The sequence below is a fragment of the Rhipicephalus sanguineus genome, chromosome 6 (genome assembly GCF_013339695.2).
Source record: "Rhipicephalus sanguineus isolate Rsan-2018 chromosome 6, BIME_Rsan_1.4, whole genome shotgun sequence".
In the NCBI taxonomy this organism is placed as follows: domain Eukaryota; kingdom Metazoa; phylum Arthropoda; class Arachnida; order Ixodida; family Ixodidae; genus Rhipicephalus; species Rhipicephalus sanguineus.
In genome coordinates this window covers 26,876,400-26,900,306 of record NC_051181.1, presented here as the reverse complement: position 1 = coordinate 26,900,306, position 23,907 = coordinate 26,876,400, and the positions used below count along the sequence as shown (strand labels likewise).

General features: G+C 45.3%; 1 protein-coding gene across 1 annotated transcript in view; it reads left to right on the top strand.

Annotated features, from left to right (window-relative positions):
• LOC119395659 (CUB and sushi domain-containing protein 1) overlaps positions 1 to 17,449 on the top strand; it is a 130,466-nt gene extending 113,017 nt beyond the window's left edge. Inside the window, exon 6 of the mRNA XM_037662649.2 lies at positions 12,536 to 17,449. Within this exon, the coding sequence (XP_037518577.1) occupies positions 12,536 to 12,714 (179 nt within the window). The 3' untranslated portion in view covers positions 12,715 to 17,449. The remainder of the gene's footprint in view (positions 1 to 12,535) is intronic.
• The last annotated feature ends 6,458 nt before the right edge of the window (positions 17,450 to 23,907 follow it).

Here is a 23,907-nt window from a genome sequence, read left to right as displayed (position 1 = left end):
GAGAACTGCTGAGGTTCTTGCGCTTGCATGCTTCTCTTTGTCAGCGACTGAACGGGTGTCCAATTTCTCGTGTTACCACTATACGTGACCCAGTAAGTCCATGCAAGCAACCAAAGACAGTAGGGTTATGAGCAAATTTGCTTAAAATGCATTTATATTGGGTTGCAATGATGAGGTAAATAGCGCTTGCATCAAAGTCGCCGTGCTATTGGGCTTACCACGCCAACTGACGGAAGTGTCAAATACTGCAGCGCGAGTAAGTGGCACAGGACGAAACAAGACGGAAGGACGAGCGCTCGACCATGTTGCCGGCGTCCTTGTCGGCTTGTTCAGTCCTTCAGTCATTTTCTGGCGCTCCAATATTTTGCCATTATTACCAACGCACTACTTTAATCAACTCACTAGCGTCTTTCATTTTCCTGCCCTTTCATTTTCCTTGATTAATATTTGACTTGGGTTTAATAGCATGACCCGTGAGAAAATGGGCAAATCGAGGCTAATATCATGCTTATGCAGTAAAGCGAAGTGCTGTGGTGCTTTAGAATATGCAGGGAAGAGCAAGCCATATGCCAGCCATGCTGTGAGAGAGTTTCATGTCCGTGAAGCCGCGCGCTGAGATGGTGGCTGCTGAATGGCGTCTCTTGTTCGTGGCCTGTTTCCGGTGCTCTTCTGGCAACATGCTTGGCCGCCAGACCAGGCATCGTCATTCACGCGTATCGTAGCAACATAGGAGCTGCGTAGTGTCTGAGCTCGGGTGGCTGCAGTGTATCTATATAGATGACGATCTCACATCCAGACGCCAGCGGCGGGGTCTAGATGACAGGCCTGCTGACGGGCGTAGTTCGCTGCCCCTCCGCGTCAAGAAGGCAGCAGTATCGCTACCATTGGAGGAGCGTCACGATCTCCGCGTCGTCTGATATTTAGTTGTTTGGGCGTCTGTCTGATTTGAAATTCTTTTTGTTTGTCTTGCGGTGCAGAAAGTGTAAACTCGTCACACTTCGTCCGTCAGAAAGCTTGTACGCGCATACTTGGAAAACACGAGCTGTAGGGATGAGCAGGCGCCAGCGCAATATTCGAAGTGAATTCGATGGCGTATAGAGCGCTGCTTTGTACATATGCGATATGTGACGTAGCATAAGCTTTCTTGAAAAACTGAAAACAACAGAAAAGTACCTCCTTCAAGCATTGAAACAACACAAAAAGATGGCCGACAGACGGCAAGAAATAGTACGAATGTAGCGCCCGTGACACACGCGACATGCACCAAAGCCTATACGTACGGCCAATGCAGGTCCGTAGTTGGCGAGTTTTTAAGAAAATGGGCACCGTCATTTATAATTAAGCTAGCTGTACAATTATAGGATCGCAGCTAAACTGAGGCATTCGGCACGAGATTGTTCTTAGCCGCCTATCACGTGTCGATTGGCTTGTGCGCTTGGCTACAAGCGACTGAGCCAAGCCTTGAAAATAAGAGGCTGCGATAAAGTGTGCGTAACACACTAGGCCAACAACGAGTTCTACTGGAACCGAGCTCGATGAGCACAATCCCGACAGTGAACCTCCAGCCGACCTTGCTCGCTAAAGTTCAACCAGAAAAAAATCTACTATTGCCGCCGCTCTTTGACACGCTTTGTTTCAAAAGCTTGTGTATCCCTGTAACTAATGTGAGCTACGTAAAACATATATCCTGCCGTAATGACGACATGTTAACCATGTTATTCTAAGCGTAAATTTATATTGTGGCTAGCATATTTTTGTGCTGTATGCTACTTCACGTGTGTGCTACATTTGTCATTTCAAACTTATCCGTGGGAGGCTTAGAAAACTGGACACAAAGTAGAAGACATGGGACAGGCGCTGACTGAAAACTGAAGTTTCTTGAAAAGGAAACGCGCTTCTTATAGTTGGCAATAACGTGAAAACAAATCAACTAAGACATGTCATCAGGTGCACAGCCATGAGCGAAACAAAATCAAAGTATTTTAACTTGCGTGAAAAATCACAAATCGGAATGTGTCAACGCCAAAGCTAACATCAACGGTACCGCATGCCGAAATGATCTTATATGTTTCGCTGAAAGTACGCCTACTGAGCCTCCGATAGATGTAGCGAAAGGTGGCTAATATACGTGGCAGTCTTCTTTATAATCATGGCACCTTCTACCAGTTCCACTTCTAAGCGGAACTGTGAAATCATAAACCGGCGCAGGCTGAGTTCCTATATTTTAAACAATTCAGCTATACACTGTAGCATTCAACATTTATTGACGTCGTTTACTTATTACAGCCATAGTAACAAGCAATTATTTTACTCATAAGTCCAAACAGTTGGACAACAGGTCACAAGCTTCAAGGAGCGTCGACTGTTACGAGCTTCCCTGGAATATATACACTATGAGGGAAAACATTGCGGCATTTACTTCTATTTATTAAATCAGTTGACTGCGAAAGTGCTGAAGCATCAATGGCGGATGCTTGAAATTAGGTGCAAAAGGATCCTTATTCGTGAAATGGATATGAGGATGAAAGCACGGCATCCACCCGAACAGCTATCGAAGAGCAGCGGGAGCACAAGAAGCGAAACGTGGGCTAGTTGGTGAAAGTTCATTTTTGACCAGCTTACAACGCTTAAGGGACGAGGACGAAGTTCAAAGAAGCTTGCTCTCGTGTCGTCACCTTTGAACTTCTTCCTCGTCCCTTAAGTGCTGTATGCTAGTCAAAAATGAGCAGCGGGAGCTTAAACCCGGAAAGACAGCGCGGCCTGTTTGAAATGCTGCGGCAGATTTCTATGTTCTGCCGCTACCTGCAATAATAAGTGACTCACCTGAGGCGCCATAGTTCTCGAAAAAAAAAATATGCGATGAAATGTGCTTTTCTATTTTAAACATATGTGAAATTCTTCTCTATTGAATCTTGAATATTAAGTATAGTATACTTCTACTTCCCTACTTTTCATTTCTTAATCGATGGTTCCTATTGCTTCGTGCGTTGTTATTTTTTTGCTTCCCTTTTATGTTTACGAAATCCATCAGCCCCCCCCCCCCCCCAAAGACAGATCGTATTCATCAATCAATGCACAACACTACACAAGGGTGAAGAAGAGACCGAAACAACACGAGCGGAAGCTATCAAATTGGCTTCTATAGAAATAACAACGCCACATCATCGTGGCAAGCTCGCCCGCTGGTAACTAAACACGTGGTCGTATTGAGACGACGTGATCCGCTGTCACATTTACGTGTAAGTGTTCAGACAAAAAAACAACAAAAAGCTGGGTAAAAAAAAACCTTAACGACACGTGCTGAGCAACAAGGTAAATTCTTTATCTGATAAATAGATGGACGCCTGGCTGACACATTTATCACCCATATTTCTTATATGGAAGGCATGTATTAATTCTCTGCTAATTGTCTCTCTGTGGACAAAGTGCGTGTGCCCACAAAGGAAGGAGTGCATCCGCAGGAATTGCAATAATCGACCAGGTGTGTATGCGTGGAATTACGAAGGGCTGACTCGTGTTCCCTCAGTCTGGTGTTGACACACCTCGCACTTTGTCCGACGTATGACCTCCCACAGCTAAGTGGAACCTGGTACACCACGCCAGTTCGGCACGACCGGTAGCTCAATGCGATAATATTAAGGAGGCTGTGTCGCAAAAACTGAGGGGCACGTGTCAGCGGTATTGTTAGCCAGCGAAAAATCCCTATGGGCGCAAAAGAATTAAAAGTAATGGTTCTAGCCGGAATCGAACCCAGGCACACTGACTGGCAGTCATGTATGATACCGCTGAGTCACGCCAGTGCCTGAAACTTCTTCGGAAAAATATCCTATACTGGCGTCATGTCGGGGCAACGTAAATTTTTGTTGCAGTGTTGGCTATCCGCTTTTATAACAACGTAATAAACATCATATACCTACTCCCGTGACTCGGCAAGCGATAGTGAAGCGTTGCTTGACCCAGGAAGAATACGCCAATGACCGCTACTTATGGCATGCGCATCATCGCACCGTAGCATGCATTTCGTTTCGATAAAACTGAGGTCCCTTTTTAAGATCAGTTCCGACGTTACGTTGGGCCATTGGCTCCTTTAGGAGCCAATGGGCGGCTTTCGTGGTAATCCCACGGTATGCGCGCAACCATAGGTCGGCAAACTCACTCATAAGTCGACTCACTCAGGCTCACTGAGACTCAGATCGAGCCGTGAGTCTGAGTCTGAGTGAGTCCGCGTGAGTAACATTTTAACAAGACTGTTTGTTGGCCTAGTTGGTACTTGCTTAATGCCATATTTTAGCCGTGAAAGGGCACATACAATATTTTGGTGAGCTTGAGTCTGAGTGAGTCCGGTTGTGAAAATTTTCAGTGAGCCTGAGTCCGAGTGAGTCCGATTGAGGAAAATTTTGGTGAGTCTCAGTCTGAGTGAGCCCTAAGCCCATAATATATTTCTTGAGTGAGTGTTAGTGAGCTCCGCACTCTTTTGACGACCTATGGTTCTATCTAAACAACTACAGCATTAATATCAGCCTAATGTCGGCTCACGTTTATACTACCGTCGACTCACCCATACTTCAAAGCACTAGTGTTCATACGCCAGCTCAATATTTATTGATCAGAGGCGTGAGTTACGGAGAAGAGGTGGAAGGCAGGTGAATCCTCGCCCCCCCCCCCCCCCCCAATCTCTTTCACCGGTAGTTCTTGATAAAAATATCTCGTGTGTCATCTCTTTCAATAAAAATGTCCTTATTGGATTGCAACCACTAATAACTCATATTTGAAGGCACGAGATCAAAAAGCGCCAAGTAGAGCACCGTTTATGCGAGTTATTGGCGTTGACTCTATAAGTAACGAGGACCCGTGGTCGTTGATGTGGAACACGTCTTTACTTCATGAAGGCCAGCTCCCAATCCACTTCGTTCTCCTCCTCCTTTCGACTCTGTCCCCCCCCTCAAGACTATGCCCCACTATTCCATTTTCAACATCCTCCGAGGGGGAGAGGACAAAAACGTCACATCAGTCATTTTGTGGCTTCCATTACGCACAGGTTTTGCACCGGCCGGTTCGCCACGTGGCCCGTAGCCAAACAAACGGGACAGGCTGTGACTATCGCGTCCGTGATGCAGTCACGTCACTCGGACAGCTGTTCTTGCACTGTCACCGCGTCTCAGACGCCAATCGGTGATGAAGCTGCTCATCCGACGTGTAAATGAGGTGCGCGCTTCCATCTCCGGCGTTTCCATCTCGGTGTGGCATTGGTGGTGTACTCCGCACTCAGGTTCTCCTGCAGACGGTTTACTGCAGCGTTTGGGAGTCTTCTCCGTATGCCTAGGTACCTGCAGCGACGTTTCTTGCTGCGGCCCGAACCCTGCGAAGTCCCGAATTTCGAGAAGGTTGCCGATATCGACGCTTGTTCTCCTGATCGGTTCGCCACGTCAGTAACGAGTCCCGGTGCCTGACTCTCCCGCTTCTCTGTGGGGATATGTTTGTTGAGATGCTCGCACAGTAGGTTCGCGTGGTGGTGGTATTTCTTCGGCTTCGTTTTCGGGACCCTCCACTTCTCTTCCCGAGGCAGAAGCAGCGCTTTCTCATCTTTGTGTACGCGCTCCTCCCTTCGCCCAGTCATAACCTCGTCCAGTTCCACGAAGCTGAACGGAACAAAATCCTGACATCCAGGCTGCGCATCCAACGACGAAGATTCCAAGAATAACACGGCACGACTGCTAGCTCCATCGAAGGAGTCATTGTTGCAGGTGGGCAAGCTGTCGGCAACTTCTTCCTTTCCACGCTTCATCAGTTGCTCACTAGACACAAACTGTTCATCAACTTCAACCTCATTATTCATGCCACAGCTTCCACCGTTTTCACGACTGCCGCCTGTACTTTCGAGAATGGCTATCGCTTGATCCTCTTTCGGTTCTTTATCCCTCTTCGGAATACTACCACAGTTCTCTAATGGCTGTTCCTCTCTTGTCCAATTAACAGCGCGCAACGTTTGCTCAGGAGGGCCTTCCACGCACATCATCGTCGCTTGATCACTACCAAAAAAGACCTCCTCTCTCGGTAGCTCCATATTTCTGCAAGTCATCACCGCCGATTCGATGTTATTCTCTTTTTCATCCTTTTGTGGACTCGCAGACAATCCGCTTTTGTGGTTGGAATCTGAGCCTTCGAAACTTGACATGTCTCTTTGCATGCCTTCGGAGAAACTGTCACAGTCGTCGGCGATTTTACACAAACCAGCTCGGTTGTAGTTTCCGCTGTCACGTCTGGCGTAAGCAAAAGGAGGATAGCACGTGTCACGCAGGAGAACAGACTGTTCGCGTTCAGGCAGGAAATACTGCCCATCAGCGATGGCATACAAGACCTTCTCATGGTATTCTGCAGACTCGTCGAGTTCCTTGTCAAGTTCCTCGTCTTCAATAACGTCGAGGACCTTCCTGTCCAACTGGCGGAGCTCAGCTTCTTTGCTCTTCAAAACGTTGACGTGCTTCATGACACGGCGCGCTTCGGCATCGGGATTCTGCAGCAGTTCTGTCACGAGCGTAATAATCCGAGAGACGCTGACCCTGAGAGTTCCACGCACCTTCCGAAGACGCTCGGCCGAAGTCATTGTAGTCCACGAATGACCATTCCCGGGTTTCACGGCACCAAAAATGTAAATTACGAGGACCCGTGGTCGTTGATCTGGAACACGTCTTTACTTCATGAAGGCCAGCAGTAGTAGTAGTAGTAGTGTCCTCTACTGCATGGCTCATACCCACTCAGGGGGATTGGCCAAGAAGTTGTCTTACAAAATTTTTTTTAAAATATTTTGATTATTGAATGCTGATGCTCCCAATCCACTTCGTTCTCCTCCTCCTTTCGACTCTGTCCCCCCATCAAGACTATGCCCCACTATTCTATTTTCAACAGACACCATGGTTGAAAAAGCTAATGATGCGCTAACGGACTCATGAGTCGACTCTCTCAGACATAGATGGGTTCGTGAGTCTGAGTTTGAGTGAGTCCGAGTGAATAATATTTTGGTGCGTTTGAGTTCGAGTGAGTCCAGCTGAGAGAACTTATAGTGAGTCTGAGTCTGAGTGAGTCCGGTTGAGGAAACTTGCTGAGTCTGAGTCCGAGTGAGCTCTAAGGGCAAAATATATTTCTTTAGTGAGTCTGGGTGAGCTGCACAATTTTTGCCGACCAATGCGCGCAACTACTCAAATTACACTATGATATCGCTAGGCTCATAAACAAACAAACAAACAAAAAACACGGTGGCACCGGCAGCTACTCTGCTTGGCATGAAATCGATTCCCACAGTGCGTAAGTTCCGCCGGAATTTTTAAAGCGATAGCGGGAAAGAGCTCGTTCCGCAGAAATTCCGGTGGCGGTGTCGGCGTCGTTCGTTGTGAGTGAAAAATCATCATGTTGTCCATGACCGAAAAATCGAGAAAGATGCGAATAAAATAAATAATAAAAACTTGGTTCGAGTGAGAATCGAACCCAGGCCGTCTGCGTCGCAAGCGCGTGTTTTACCACAGAGCCACTCCATTTTTTTTCTTTCGTGGTATTTATTACAAATGTGCGTAATTAGCATACATAGCGAACAAAATACTCAAGGCGGCCTCTACCAGCGTACAAGCGTTACACAGAAGTCATAAAAGGGTAATAAAGCTATACATTTCATGAAGAGTGGATACCCGTCCTGTTGAAACTCTAATTGTTCATAAAAGTCTTTAGCTGAAGAGCCATTTGAATGAATGCAACCGTGATGATACCATGGGTTCCGCATGCCTGTCTAACATGCGAGTTTTCCATAAACTGTGCATACCCGTTAGTAATAGCATGTCAGCAGGCATAGAATGGCTTTTGGGTGGCACGAGGTAACGCATGCTATACGAATTTAAATCGAGTTGTTTTTTAAAAGCCCTTTGTAGAACGTCCCAAAAGAGTATGGCGTCTTTACATTTAATGAAGCAATGTTCTATAGTTCCTGGAACTTCACAGAGGCGACATTTAACTGAAGATACAAAGATGCCTTTGCTGCTTAACCAGGTCTTCACAGGCAGTGTCTGTGTATGCACTTTGTAGAAGAATGTCTTGGATATTGGTAAAATAGGCATTTTCTTCACACGCACAAGCACGTGGTGTCGAGGCAAGCCAATATATAGTGTGCGGTACAAAGGTGTAGGAAACAAGATATCTAATATGGCATTATATAAGTCTTTTCGTGAACTAGAGAATAAATAGTCATTAAAGAATTTTACTGTCAAAAACCGTACTGATTCATACACTTCACGCATGAATCCTTACAAATAAGGAGGCGACGCACAATAAGTAGATACCACTAAACTTGGTAAAACATCAACGAGATTCACTTTTAAAAATTTTCGAAGCTGCGGATGATCGCAGTCCCGAAAATAGAAAAAGAGCCAATCCATTGTTGCAACTGCGATATTACATCTCGTAGTGTCACACCTGTACACAGGACGCGTGTTTGTGAAGCATTAAAGTTAATTTTAGTGCAATTTCCAGCCACTCCATTGCTTGGAACTGCACTAAAATTAACTTTAATGCTTCACGAACATACGCGTCATGTGTATGGGTGTGACAGTACGAGATGTAATATCGCAGTAAAACGGGGTACAGGTGTATATTTCCATCGAGACAGAGATAGAGAAATGTTTTAATGAAAAGCTGGAGATGTTTGCCTGGCTATTCGCTATTTCCATCGGGCGTCACACCATGTGAATTGCATAACGAGTTGGTGGTTTAAAGCCGGTCACTCATTGAAAAAGGCACACACATTACTGCGCGAATTCCCTTACGTACATGCAGTAGGCGTATCGCAACTTCGAAAAATATCACGTGCGTAATTGCTACTGGTTTAAAGCATGCCACCCATTACAAAGGGCGTACACATTAGTGCGTGCATTCTCTTAGACACACGTAGTGGGTACACTGTCGTCATAAAAGTGCTGTTCAAGAGGGCGGAAAGCTTGTGTCTTGTGCGCGCGCGTGTGTGTGTGTGTGAGTGTGTGTGTGTGTGAGTGAGAGACGGGTGACTGAACAAATGACGAAACAGAGCGCGATGAGGATGGGGCCGGACATCGCTCTCGTGTTCAACTCTTAAAGGCGAAACTTAAGTGTCCCTCAATTTTTTGGAATGTGTCTGAACGAGCAATGATAAAAAAACACAGTTTCGCCGCAATGGCGAAGCAAGGAATGCGATAGCAACACATTAGACTGTCACACGAAGAACGGCAAGCAGCTCAGTACTTGCAACGCGCCGTTCGAGCGCAAATGACTGACGAAAAGAACACACGCAGGACGACCGCGAACTAACAACGGTCAAAGCTCGACACTTACAGCGCACTGCCCAAACACATGGAAGGACACCCGAAAAGAACGCACAGGTACACACAGGACGAGCGCGAACTAACTGTTGCGATTGTTACTTCTTCGTGTTTGAGCAGCGCGCTCCAACCCAACGCTCTTAGACTTCCTTTTCTTTAAAACTGCGGCGCGTGGAGTGACCCCTTCGCGTCTCCTGCCACGCGGTGGCGTTAGACGCGTCGTTTACTCGGCGTTCCACATCGTCAGTGGCTACTGAAAGAGGCCACCTATTAGTGCGCGTCTGAAGAAAAATATAGAAGCGTTTCTCTAAGCGCGCCCTTTTGGCAATCTCGCGGGTGATACCAGGGGAGTGAAACTTCCTATACCATCCATGGAACGCAATATTCGCTCGCAGCGCCGGACGAACGCCTGGTGGTTAGGGGCGGTACTAAAACATGGCGGCGCATTGCAGACGCGCACAGGGGGACGCCATCTTGGTGAGGACTGAGGATCCGAGTGGCGGGGGGGGGGGGGCGATTTAGCGCCAAATTCAATTGGGATGCACCAGCAAGCCAAATTCAGCGAGTGGAAGGTATTCAGATGGCGAGCGCGCCACCTTCTTCCTGTTGCGTAACCCGCCACATGATCAGTGGCGTAGGCAGAACTTTTTTTCGGGGGGGGGGGGGGCACCTCCTTGATCCGACATTGGGTCTGGGCAGATAGCTGGGGTTGAGTATCATTTTGTCCTCTGTATCCCATGGGGAAAAAATTTCATGGGGCTGGGGTGGGGCACGGGCCCAGTGTGCCCCCCCCCCCCTGAATACGCCCCTGGTGTGATCAAAACGGCAATCGTTGCGTTCTCATTGATGAAGGTTTGCCCATCCACCTGTTTTTGCACCATTTATTCTAAGACAGACTGTTTTTGTTTACGTGTACACACAAATTTGACAAGAATAAAGAGCAGAGTTTCTTTGAACGTTTTATTGCCCAAACGTACCCTTCATACAGTAAAAACACAACTTGAATATTTTACGTTTTTAGTCGCATCGTAATATGCCGTGCAAGCGTAGAAAAACAAAACGAGCAGCATGCAGATCGTAACTTTCGTCCGCCGGGATCCGAAAGAATTTTATGCCGGCGTGGCGTGAAGAATTTCGACAGCACTCAGCACAGCACGATTTGTGATGACGGCGCGAATCCATTCATGTGTCTGTTTCGCTGAAGTTTGCAAGGGTTTTGCTGAAACAAACTTTACGGTGGTAAAAGCAGCCTTTGGGCATGGGCGCGTGACAAGAAGCGCCCCTTTTTCGCCGTGAGAGATAGGACGGCGCAGTTCCAGTTTTCCCCTCCGGGTGGCGCTCGTATTTTCTCAATCTCGAACTGCAACCTTTAGGTTCACTTGCGTATTAAAAACTCCGGAGTTAATAAGTAACCTGATAATAAGTATCACATGGAACAACAATGCTTATTTATGCTCGTAGGTAGTACAGCCCCCGAACATTAGGATCACTGCAGTCACGGGACAGAAAAACCGCGAAGTTTCATCCCCCTGGTGATACTACACATACTGAAGCACCTCCGAACTCTGCGTGCCGTTAGCGTTAAATGGTGTATATAAATAGCTCGCCGTTGTTATGCTATACAGCCGGAGGCGCGTGGGCGAGTTGTTTAAGGCATCGCGCTGCGGAGCGACGGGTCGAAAGTTGGAATCCCGGTGGTGCGCTTCGGAAATTTTATCTTCTGATTTATTTTTCTTTGTGGCTTTTATTTATATATACATACATATACATATCCGGGACCTGACGGCGTCGACAGACGGCGGCGGCAAAAACCAGCCGAGAGTGTACATATAATTGCTACCGCAATAATATGTGTAAGACCTACCAGTCTTAGTGAAACACGTTTAGATTGGACTTTGGGCAGGTCTCATTGCCGGAATTGCACGTAACCATCATGCGGTTAAATTTTTTTCCCTGAACCAGTTTGAGCAGGAAACTGAAATTTAAAGCTTGACTTCTCTCCTCCTACAATGTAAAGTAGCGTGAAGGTTTCGGAAAGTACGTCATGTGCCGTGCTATAAGAGGCAGAACTGCTGAATTGGTTAGGGATTGCAAGGTTCGTATGAATGTCGATCATCTCACGCCTTATTTGGTGCCGCACTAACAGCAACTGCAATGTTAAATCTCTGGTTCTTGTATGTGTGTGTGTGTTTTTTCTTAAGCAGGTCTTCCTGTTTGGCACTTAGGAGTCTCGGTGATTTAAGTAGGTCTTCACTACATCAGTGTACTACATAATTTCGCACAATATTAATGAGAACTAACAGACCATAATGCCAAGGAAAGTATAGGGGATGTTTCTAGTAATAAATGTAAGGTAATTGTGAAGAAAGAAAAGTGGACGAAAAGATAGCTTGCCGCGGGCAGGGACCGAACCTGCGACCTTCGAATAACGCGTCCGATGCTCTACCAACTGAGCTACTGCCGCGGTAGCTCAGTTGGTAGAGCATCGGACGCGTTATTCGAAGGTCGCAGGTTCGGTCCCTGCCCGCGGCAAGCTATCTTTTCGTCCACTTTTCTTTCTTCACAGTTACCTTACATTTATTACTAGAAACATCCCCTATACTTTCCTTGGCATTATGGTCTGTTAGTTCTCATTAATATTGTGCATAACAAAGAAAACGAGCCCTCGAAATTAACGCTTCTTTCCTTCATACATAATTTCGCGTACTTTATGAGTCTGTTGAAAGTTCTTGAAATCTTGAGAACTGTATCTTACGTTTCCCGTGAGCTACACAGCTAAGCATTCATACAAGAAGAGGAATATCTTTGTTTTAGGGGATGCTCGTTGTGCATACATTTCTAAAAAACCTTGAAACTTCAGTTGCCAATGGGAGTGTTGGTCTGGCTGGTCTTTGTTGCCTCTTTTGACTGACTTGTAGCGTAAAACATTGGCTCTGTAGCCCAACTGAACGCCTCGTGTTAAGTCTAGTATTGTTGGCTGCGTATTTCAGGAGCATTTGTGCGAGATTAAGCGCGCTTAAGCGCAGTTTGATGATTGCACGTGTTACTTAAACATTGTTAACTTTACATGGTAGCGTGCGACTAATACTTAATGCACTCAGTGACTTAATGCATCGAATGTATTAAGCATTAGGATACATGTGCATGAGTGTATTGCTGAACAGATTGATGAGTGCCGTTATTGTATCCTTCTCTTGCAGGATCGCTGGACACCTTACGAGCAGGATGTCAATCGCGGTGCTGTACCGGCGAAGGCGCCTCCGCGCAAGCCTTCGGCACACATGGATCCGTGGCCGGTGTCAGACCACGCCGCCGTATTGGTGGGCGAAGAGCTTCTTCCGCACGGCACGGAACCCAGCCTCACTTCTGGCAGCCGTGACGACGTCGACGTCCCGGCACGGAGTGGCGACTTGGAGGACGGGCTCACCGTAACCATGGTGGCTGTCATCGTAGCCGTCACTGCGCCTCTGGCAATCGCCCTGCTGCTCCTCATCGTCCTCGTGGCCTACAGGCGCCGCTATCCGGTGCGCATGGGCTTCGGGCGAAAGTTTCCTACTTTTGAAAACCCAGCCTACGTGCGCAAAGACGCCCATCACCCACGGGAACTCACCAGGCTTTCGATAGCTGACCGGGATCGCTTCTGATGTGGTGTATGGCAGAAAAACTATATTGCTGGTAGGGATTTCCATGACCAGCGGAAGTCGTGAGAGCAGGGTGGGAAGAAATAACAAAGCAGTAGTTGCCGTGGTACTGCTTAGGAACAGCGATTGCCTTCTCCTCAGTGCTTTATTTTTCTCCTCGAACACGCCAGCTCATGTATTCGAAGGCTAGAGCCGTGCCCACCACAAGGGGCCTTCTGTTGTTTTGGTGTTATCTGAGGATGGGACATCACATGGCTTGGTGACCAACGATGTGTTCAGCGAGTGTCAAGATTCTGCTTGTAGTCGGGCCCAGCTGGCAAACCATTATTTTTGTTTGCACACTGTCATTTTTCGGTGGCCGCTTGCACAAAGTATGGCGTCATCGTGTGTTTTAAAGAGACAATACCACTCGCCGATGTTTGCTTGGTTTGAATGGTGTGTACGTGTTCTCGTCGTTGGTTGCCTTCGGCAGTCTCGCTTGGCCCCTTTTCGTGGAATGATATCGAACACTCAAAGTGACGAAACGTGATGTCATCCGGTGATTGTCAAACTGTTTTTAAGGCGTGCACGCGAATTATGACGCCTTTGGGACAGCGATATGCCCAAGTGTGTGTGTTCAAGACATCCTGCAACACAATGCACTTGCTGCTCGTCACAACGAAAGTACCACTAGTGCCCACACTGTAGTCATACTGCTCTCATTCATAAATGCCGCTCCGGAAATGCTACGGAAGGCAAAAATTATTGATATGACGACGCGTTATTGCCAGCTGACTCTTACTGTACTTCTTAGTTGCAGAAACGAATATGTCCTAATCAACCAATGGTACTTAATAAGTGAAGAGCGTTGATCCTTAGTGTAGGACAATAAGTGGATGTCTTTGTCGCTCTCTCTGATGCCGACTATTCGCCACTTCCACGGTGTTCCTCGCCTCATTCGACAATGATCTTTACAAGTAAGTCTGTAATATTACATAACAGGTAGAGCGACTTACAGGAAGTGAACGCAAGAATGATGACGAACAGCTTGAAATACCATTTACCATTGCTCCTGAAGCTGGGGGTCACTTCTCTTGCCTTTCTTCGTTTCTTACGTACTCTTCTGTCTCCAAAGAATTGTGATCAGTTGGGTGAAAAATACATGTCACTCTCGCGCAGAAATTGGCAAGCAACAGAGAAACATTAATATTAGGCTTGTGCGAATATTCGAGCAGTTCGGATGTTGGAACGATTACAACAGTATTCGAATTCACTTCGAAAGTAATTTAAATTATTCTAAATTTCGAGGTATTAGAAATGAACGAATAGACATATATAAATCGCTTGTAACCCCCTGTCAAAAGGGTTTCACTACAGTGCAGGATTGCTCTACCGTGAATACACCTTTACGGGGGAAAGGTGGGGCTTTACGGCTCTGCCGTGAGGCCCTACTTCAAGGTTAAATGACCAAGTTAGTCTCACATCAATTCATCATTTTTTTTTAACTTTAAAAGCTCTTTATACCTGGTTATATGCTCTAAGCAAAGTAAATTTGAAAATGTAACATATTTTACAGGTTATCACTTTCATTCTACCGAAAGTGAAATCCTGCTACTATTCAAAGTCGCTTTCACTTCCCTTTGAACCAAGGAGATTGACATTTGCACATGCCTTGTTTCCATTAAAAAAATATTGTGCAGGTTAGTTGGGTCATGACAAATAGGCTCATTTTTCCTTACGATATGTGATGTATACTATTCGAATTCGACTCCAAATTATTCGACCAAATCAGTATTCGCTTCGAATTCCCTTCGAACCTAAAATTTACTATTGGCACAAGCCTAACAAATATGTTAATAAATTCGTACGACAAAGAGATTAAGTACATTTGCTACAGCTGGCGTTCTTTTCGTCCCGACTTTTCCGGTGTTTTGGTAGCTTTTACAAAGACTCCTGTCAATATTACATATTTTCATAGCGAAACTGTAACCGGACGCTCGCTGCGGGCGCGGCCGTTTGCGTTGCGCACAAATATATTGGCAAAAACAAAATGGAATCATGCATTCAGCTAAATCATGTCTATCTGTTTCCCGAACACATTTACGCGCTTGAGGTCCGGGTGCACTGATTCAATAGCAAATTATGTAATTGGTTCATTAATCCCAATATTTTGACGCTTTGGCGACATCATATGCATCAAAGATATAGATAGGCTACAAGTATCAAGAAAGGATTGCTCAATACTGTTGTCGATCGTTAAATATCACTTCCTTCTAGCCTCTTTATCTGTGTAAGGTATAATTAAATGGACATATCCAACCAGTGCGATTGATTTGTTGCGCTTGTTAAACGCTTAACAATTCCAAAGTGTCGCAAATTTGAACAAATCGAACAACGAAGACTTCGTTTGCTCACTGAATTAAGTCATGCTGTTTTTTTTTTTCAAAAAGTGCATGTAGAACGCACACTTTCTTGCGGGTTTTACACTTGTAATGATCTGTTTAATCTGGCCGTCCCATAGAAAGCTGAATAAATCGAAAGTACAACGAATCGAAATCCCGCATGTTGCTCGGGCTATGCTGTGCACTCATTACAAGTGGCAGATAACTTCTGTATCACAATCGAAAACATACAGCGAGGGCCCCCTAGAAAGAGGCGGAGACTTTGTATCACGCGCAGACGGGACGTCATTTTACAACATTACTCTAATGGGGCCATTTAGATTATGGCACTGATTGCATCTTCCGCATGTGTAGATCTTTTTATCAAAAATGTATGCACGATGCTCTCGGTGCAAAGTATCCATGTTGCGGAACGTCATAAGTCTTAGTTCAATCAGATTGTCTTTACTCTCTTGTGCTCAGTAAGTGCGTTCCTGTGACGTCATTAAAGTCCATATACTATAGAAATGTTCAGCGGCAACGTACTAATTGATACCTCCGGTAGGATCGTGTAATGCCGTGTAGCGGAGCGAGGGCATTTATGCAGAGAGAACATAAAACTACCTCTAACGCTCAGTGCTCTACAACAAAAGTATACGGATGACGTCATAGGTGTTCAGGCTTATGTTCAGGCGCTTATGTAGCGTTGTAGGCTGTCAGCTTTTGTACACACTGTCGCCGAAGCTTCGCTAGCTTTATAAATAGCAAAACGTTTGCTCCACATTGCCGGGGCAAACTCAAACCTCGAAAAATACCATTGAAGTGATAAACTGCTTTTAGTGGAAATTTATAGTTGGCTATCAAAACAGCCGTCAGCCACTGTAGTTCATAGGCTGCTACGCATCTACGATATTTTCATGCAGGCGCGACATCAAAATATAATGAGAGCAGTTGTGCATCATTAGGAAGAAAATTGCTGCTTCCTTGCTGATTACACGCGTCAACGTTTTGAAGAGTGAAGCAACACATGCACAGGCGCACACACTTTCAGAGCGGCGTGCATTACGTTGTGAAATTTCAGTCACTCGGGCTCTGAGTTCAGTCCTGCCCATCTGGCGTGGCAGCCTTTTCTGGCCTTGTGCGTGATACGTGTGACAGTTTTGATAGTTCTGTGCTCAAATTATTCAGCGATATATGAAAATTGCCAATGTGAGAAAATACAGGCAATGGAAGTGTTGAACACCGGGTACGACTGTGTGGATTGTCATCTCTGCTGTTATGTTCGTCGCTATTTGGAGCATGTGTTCTCGCAGTAAATGGTCAAATGTCTTTGTTCTTTATGTTTGTCTTAACTGGCCTTAGTCCTGACGAATTGACTTACTAGGTGTTGCTAGCGTAAGCCCCAGCTCTCTAGACCCTTGTTGCTCCTCTTGGCCACGCAAATCCTAAATAGTGTTTCATGAGTTAACTAAACGCCTGATGCTATGATTGCGAAATACAACTGGAGTACTGCATACGAAGGCACTTCATGGCTGCCCGTCTTGTGTTACTTCCACGTTAAACATTACCAAACTATATCTTCAGAATTCGAATTGTCACACGTGGTTCGGTTTTCTCGCTAAACCGTGGTAACGGTGTCCTCCCGCACATTCGGCTTTGAGACAACGCAGTCCTGTTAGCTTTGTGCCTTAGGTGATGCTGTCCTAGGCGCGTCACTTACTTTCGCTTGGATGGATGGATGGATGGATGCTATGAGCGTCCCCTTTATAACGGGGCGGTGACATGTGTGCTCGACAAAAAAAAAAGGAACAAACCTTTAATTTTTTAGGTTGGCGTAATGCCTTGTCTACTACGGCTAAATCAATCTTAATGTAGAGAAAAACAAATTCACAGCCCAGTTCTCTGCCTCTTACGGCAGAATATCCTTACTTTTCTCACTATTATTTTTGTATTTTCTGTCACAAATACTCTAGCCGTCTCTTATCTATCGCGGGCTTGTTCAGCTCTCCATTCTTCTACCTAAAACCCAAAGCTTCATGCAGCGCGTGCTTGAACGTACACCTGTGCGGATATCTCCACATTCATTCAGGACATGCTCCGCCGTTTCCTTATCTTCCCCGCAGCACGTGCATTGTTCTTTACTGAATCTCGCTTTATAACTATGCGTTCTAAACAACGTGACCTGGCTTCAAACAGCAAAGTGCTTCCCCTCGAATTATCGTAAAATTCCTCCCTCCTTATTTCCCTTTTGCCCTTTCGGTAGTTATTCAGAGCCACTTTTTTTTCATCGCTGCCATCTAACAAATCCTCTTCGCCTCTCTGACTTTTCGTTTAACGCTCTTTGTTACCATGTCGCTTACACTGCCAGCCGTATACTTACTGGTGAGCCTCCTAGTTCTTTTTCTGCACTGAGTGCCAACGCTCTTCCTATACAAATAACAGAAAAGCTTCACTGCCCATCTACTCTCTTTCATACTCCTTAGCCTCTCTTCCAACCTCATTTTGCGCTGAGCTTCCTCGCCTCAAAACTTGCCCGTCCAATATCGCCCTTTACAGCCTCATTTTCATTTCATTTCATTTCATTTTTCATTTTATTTACCCTCAGGGCCATATGGCATTATAGAGGGGAGTGGAAATAACGTTTACATCAAAAAAGAAAGGGAAAAAAAAAGAAAGAAAATACAGCATGAGAATATACAGCATAGAAAATACATATTATACAGCAGAATGTACAGCAGAGAAAATACAGCAGGAGAATAAACAATGCAACAAATAAAGATTATACAATAGTAGCTGTGCAACGACGGTGAACATAATACAATTTTGAGTAACGTTTAACTCATACAATACTGAGTAATGTTTGACGGAAAATATTGTTATTAGTAATAGTGACGATGTCTTCGGGAAGGTGGTTCCAATCTACTGATGTACGAGGTATGAATGACCGATAAAAACACTGGGAGTTGCAGGATGCGATGCCAACCTTATGACGATGATCGATGCGATGAGATATGTACTGAGGATTGAGGATTAGTTGGTTATGTAGGGTGGGATGATGAAATAATTTGTGAAATGTGCTCAAACGAGATATGTTCCGACGGGATGCAAGGGAAGGAAGGCCTAAGGTGGATTTCATTGAACTGATACTGGCGATGCGATTGTAGTTAGAAAGTATGAAACGGGCGGAGTTATTCTGTACGAGCTCAAGTGAAGTAACCAAGTTATCGTGGTAAGGATCCCATACTGATGATGCATATTCAAGTTTGGAACGTATTAATGTTTTATACAACAGTAGTTTTAGTGCAGATGGTGCTTTTGAAAAGTTACGACGTATGTAGCCTAACATGCGATTAGCATTATTAGTAATGTATGCGATGTGGGGTGCCCAAGATAAGTTAGATGTGATAAGAATGCCCAGGTATTTATACGAGAAAACTGGATCAAGCGGGACGTTGCTTAAGTAGTATTTTGGTGGGGTGTTAGCAGATCTGGTTACGCGCATTACCTTACATTTAGCGATGTTTAAGTCCATTCGCCATGTGCTGCACCAAGCTGCTACGGTGTTAAGGTCAGATTGGAGGCTTAAACTGTCATTATTACTGGTTATTTCACGAAAAATGACGCAGTCATCTGCAAAAAGATGAATGTTAGAAGAAAGTGAAGACGTGAGGTCATTAATATAAATTAGAAACAAAAGTGGACCAAGAACTGACCCTTGCGGTACACCTGAGTGGACCGCAGCAGATGACGAACTGTGATTGTTAGCAGTAACGTATTGAACACGGTTATACAAGAAACACTCAATCCACTTGAGTAAACTATTGTCAATATTTAGTAGGCTCAGTTTGAAGAGTAGTAGTTGGTGACAGACTTTATCGAAAGCCTTACTGAAGTCTAAAAAAATGCAATCAGCACATGATGAACGGTCTAAAATCTGATGCAGTTTGTGAGTGAAATATATGAGCTGTGTTTCGCATGAAAAATGTTTGCGAAAACCATGTTGTGCTGGTGTAAAAAAAGAATTCGATTCAAGGAAGTTAATGAGGTTGGTGAAAATGACATGTTCTAATAACTTACAGGAAGTGCTTGTTAACGAAATAGGGCGATAATTTTTCGCAGAGTGTTTATTACCCGACTTAAAGATTGGAACCACCCTCCCGATTTTCCATTGTGCAGGAATGGTTGATGTATCTAAGGACTGTTGAAAAATTTTTGTTAGTATCACTGAACTGTAAGTAACGGTTCTTTTCAGTAATTTGGTACCAATGTTGTCATGGCCAGGGGATGAGTGAATAGGCAAGTTATTTATGAGTTTAGCGATACCAGAATGATCAATGGAAATTGGTGGCATGGCAATATAATTGAAGTTCAGTACATGGGGTAGGATGACGTTATCAACTCGAGAAAAGTTGTTTTTAAAAGTGTCATTAAGAAGATCGGCGCACATGTCAGTAGGGACTGGATTTTCAAAATCATCTACTAGAACTATGCTGTTATCTGGTGAAGGGTTAATTAAGCGCCAAAATTTGCGTACATTATTTGCAAGCATATTTGGGAGAGTTCGAGAAAGAAAATGTAACTTAGAGGATTTTAAGGCGGTAAGGTAAGCGTTGTGCGCAGTTTTGTAAATCGCCCAACGGTCTTCAGAAGGCGCTAGTTTTGCTGATCTGTAAAGTCGTTTTTTACGGTTAGAAAGGCGTTTGATGTAGGTGTTGTACCATGGTGCCTGGTGATTAGAAATTATGGTTCGGTTAGGAATGTATTTCTTAGTAAGTTCGTCTACTTTTGCAGCAAAAATATCCCAGTTCGATTGGACAGAGCGATCACTGAACTGGACAAAGAAGGAAACAACGAAGTTCGACAGTTCGTCATTAATGGCATCGAAATTGCTTTATTGTAATCGGCTATGATTTTTTCTCTTTGGTTCGTTTTGGGGGTGGCATTTTAAGGTGAAAAGCAAGCAGAGAATGATCACTGATACCAGGCATATAAGTGATTTCAGAGGCTAAATCGGGCGAGTTAGTCAATATTAGGTCAAGGGTACTTGAAGTGGTACTGGTTATTCTTGTAGGCTGGGTCACCAGTTGACATAGGCCAAAAACAGAACACATATCTACGAAATCCTTGGCCTGTGCTGAAAAAGGTGATAAGCTTGGTGGATCAGTGTTCCAAATTAAGTTGGGCAGGTTAAAATCACCTAGTAGAAACAGAGGCGTGAAAGGAAAGCGCGAAGCAACCATGTTTATTGAATCGTGGAGTTCACTTAGGAACGTTTCCGAAGATGAAGGCGACCGATAACATACCCCTAGAATAATTTTTAAGTGACGAATTGTTAGCAGAACCCATACTATTTCAATGTCGTGATTAATCTGTATGCATGACGATGGAAGGCATTTTGATATAGCTAAGAGCACGCCTCCCCCTCGGCGCACTGTGCGATCGCAGCGATAAATAGTAAAGTTTTGCGCATTATCAAACAATTCATTGTCATGCGTATTTGAAGAAAGCCACGTTTCAGTAAGTGCAATTACATGAGCGCCGCACGAATCTATCGCGGATGATAAGGAGTCAGACTTGTTAGTAATGCTTCTTGTGTTGGAATAAAGGAAGGATAGCTTAGCTGGAGAAGCAGGTAATAGACCATCTCCCCTCTTGCTTCCCTATTGTGAACTGTTTGTAGGCTGGTGTCGAGCGTGGCCTGCATAAGAAGTTTGTGATTGCGATTCTTCGACGATGCCAAGGTTAGTATTGTAGATATAACACTTGCCGTTACCTAGCATCTTATTGTAGCGAAGTTTAAAGGATGCAGGATTAGGCTGGTTGGTACGAAATTCAGTTAGCTTTTTGCGCGCCAGGCGGGTAGATGCTGAGAAATCTTCCGATACACCGATGTTTCTTTGCTTTAATTGGCCTCGGAGCGAAAAAAGTTGCTCTTTAGATTTGAAGTCAGTCAGCTTGACAATTATCGGGCGGCACTTGGTAGGAGCAAAGGAACCTAGCCTGTGTGCCCTCTCAATCGTGCTGCCTGTGAAGGTACTTAAAACTGACTTTATTTCAGAGGTCAGTTTGGCCTCTGTTTCCTGCCATGTTTCTTTGGAATCGGGAAAACCATAGAAGAGAAGATTGTTTCGCCGTGAGCGATCTTCCAAGTCATCGAGTCGTGACTGAAGTGAAAAATTGCGTGCTTCGAGGTTGTTGACCGAAGCATGCACTTCAGATAGCTCTCCATTAACTTTCTCGAGGACTTCAGATTTTTGCTCGAGGTCGTCGAGGCGCTTTTGTACGGCGATAATCTTTGCCTCTATGTTCTTCTGGCCACACTTAATTGACTTCATATCAGCTGCTAATTCGTTCTGAACCTTCGCACTTTGTAATGATCGTGTATGAATATCCTTGATCAATTTAAAAAGAACAGGCATTTGCTCGGTTGGGTTTTCAGGCAGAGATTCGATATCTAATAGATTTTCTGAGCGCGTAGTTGGTCCCGGATTTGTTTCGATGTCACCAGAGCGTAACAAAAGCAATGTCACTGAAAAACAGTCTAATACAATTTCCCATAGCGTTTGTGGACACGGGAACACTAGCAGAAAGGCGTCATCTGATTTCCTAGCAAATAGCGGTAATGGTTTACACACCTGCATGTTGAACAGTAGATTAGGAAAACTTGACGTGATGCTGTTCCCGTGTCCACTGAAGGAAGGTCGGTGAAAGCAGCAGCTTAAGTTCTTCTCTGGGCGTGATGTCAGGGTCGATGCGGTTGGTAGTCCGTATTCCACAGCCGAAGAAAGCTTAGCCGGCAAGTGCACATGCCCGGAGTCGATCCCGGACGAAAGCACTATCGGCACCATCGGCGCAGCAGGGGTGGTTATCGGGCTGGCAAAGGCAACCGCTGACCACGACAGCAGGAGTAATGGTAATTCCTGCATGTTGAACAGTAGATTAGGAAAACTTGACGTGATGCTGTTCCCGTGTCCACTGAAGGAAGGTCGGTGAAAGCAGCAGCTTAAGTTCTTCTCTGGGCGTGATGTCAGGGTCGATGCGGTTGGTAGTCCGTATTCCACAGCCGAAGAAAGCTTAGCCGGCAAGTGCACATGCCCGGAGTCGATCCCGGACGAAAGCACTATCGGCACCATCGGCGCAGCAGGGGTGGTTATCGGGCTGGCAAAGGCAACCGCTGACCACGACAGCAGGAGTAATGGTAATTCCTGCATGTTGAACAGTAGATTAGGAAAACTTGACGTGATGCTGTTCCCGTGTCCACTGAAGGAAGGTCGGTGAAAGCAGCAGCTTAAGTTCTTCTCTGGGCGTGATGTCAGGGTCGATGCGGTTGGTAGTCCGTATTCCACAGCCGAAGAAAGCTTAGCCGGCAAGTGCACATGCCCGGAGTCGATCCCGGACGAAAGCACTATCGGCACCATCGGCGCAGCAGGGGTGGTTATCGGGCTGGCAAAGGCAACCGCTGACCACGACAGCAGGAGTAATGGTAATTCCTGCATGTTGAACAGTAGATTAGGAAAACTTGACGTGATGCTGTTCCCGTGTCCACTGGAACAGGCGGTAAGGTAAGCGCACAACGCTTACCTTACCGCCTTAAAATCCTCTAAGTTACATTTTCTTTCTCGAACTCTCCCAAATATGCTTGCAACCCTTCACCAGATAACAGCATAGTTCTAGTAGATGATTTTGTCGTCTTCCCGTGAGCGCCCAGAGCGAGGTGTCCCACAGTCTTTTGATTCACATCCATTCTTGATTGCACCTCTGGCGTCTTGCACACCACTGAGTTCCCAAATGTAAGCCCCGGAACCGTTACACCTTTCCACAGACCTCGAAGCACCTCGTATCGTATCGCCGTAACGCTCTGTGCTTCACTATTGCAGCAATCCTCTTTCCCTTTGCTGCCGAGGCTTTTTCCTCTACCTCCATGTACCTATCAACCTCATTTATCCATACTCCGAGGTACTTGTATTCGCTTACCCTTGGTATTTCTTGGGCCTGTATTGACACCGCCTGATCATTGGCATCATTGAATGCCATCAATTCACACTTTGTTACACTAAATCCTAGTCCTAGAACTTCATCTTCCCTTGCGCATATGTCCGCCAGCCGCTGTGTATCATCTCGACTATCCGCAAATAAGACAATATCGTCAACATAAAATAAACCTGGAAGCTGCTGCTTAATCATGACGCCGCCCTGTTTGTATTACAGATTAAAACCAATGTTGCTACCTTCTAGCGCTTTTTCCATCCTCACCACGTACAGCATGAATAACAGCGGGGACAAAGGGCATCCCTGCCTCAGTCCCTTGCTAATACCAACGTTCTCTTTGCAGCTTATTCCTTCCGATTCTACACAAAATGTATTTTGTCGGTATATCCCTCAAAAGCTGCATACTGTCGCCGCCTATGTCCACTTCTTTCAATATATCCCGCAAGAGTTTCTGATTAACGTTCTCATACGCCTCAGTGATGTTTAGAAAAGCCACGTACAAGGGCCTGTTTTCTATTTTCTATCTATATGCACTGAGTAAGAATAAATAGGTTATCGCCTAACCGCCAGCCGATTCTTAAT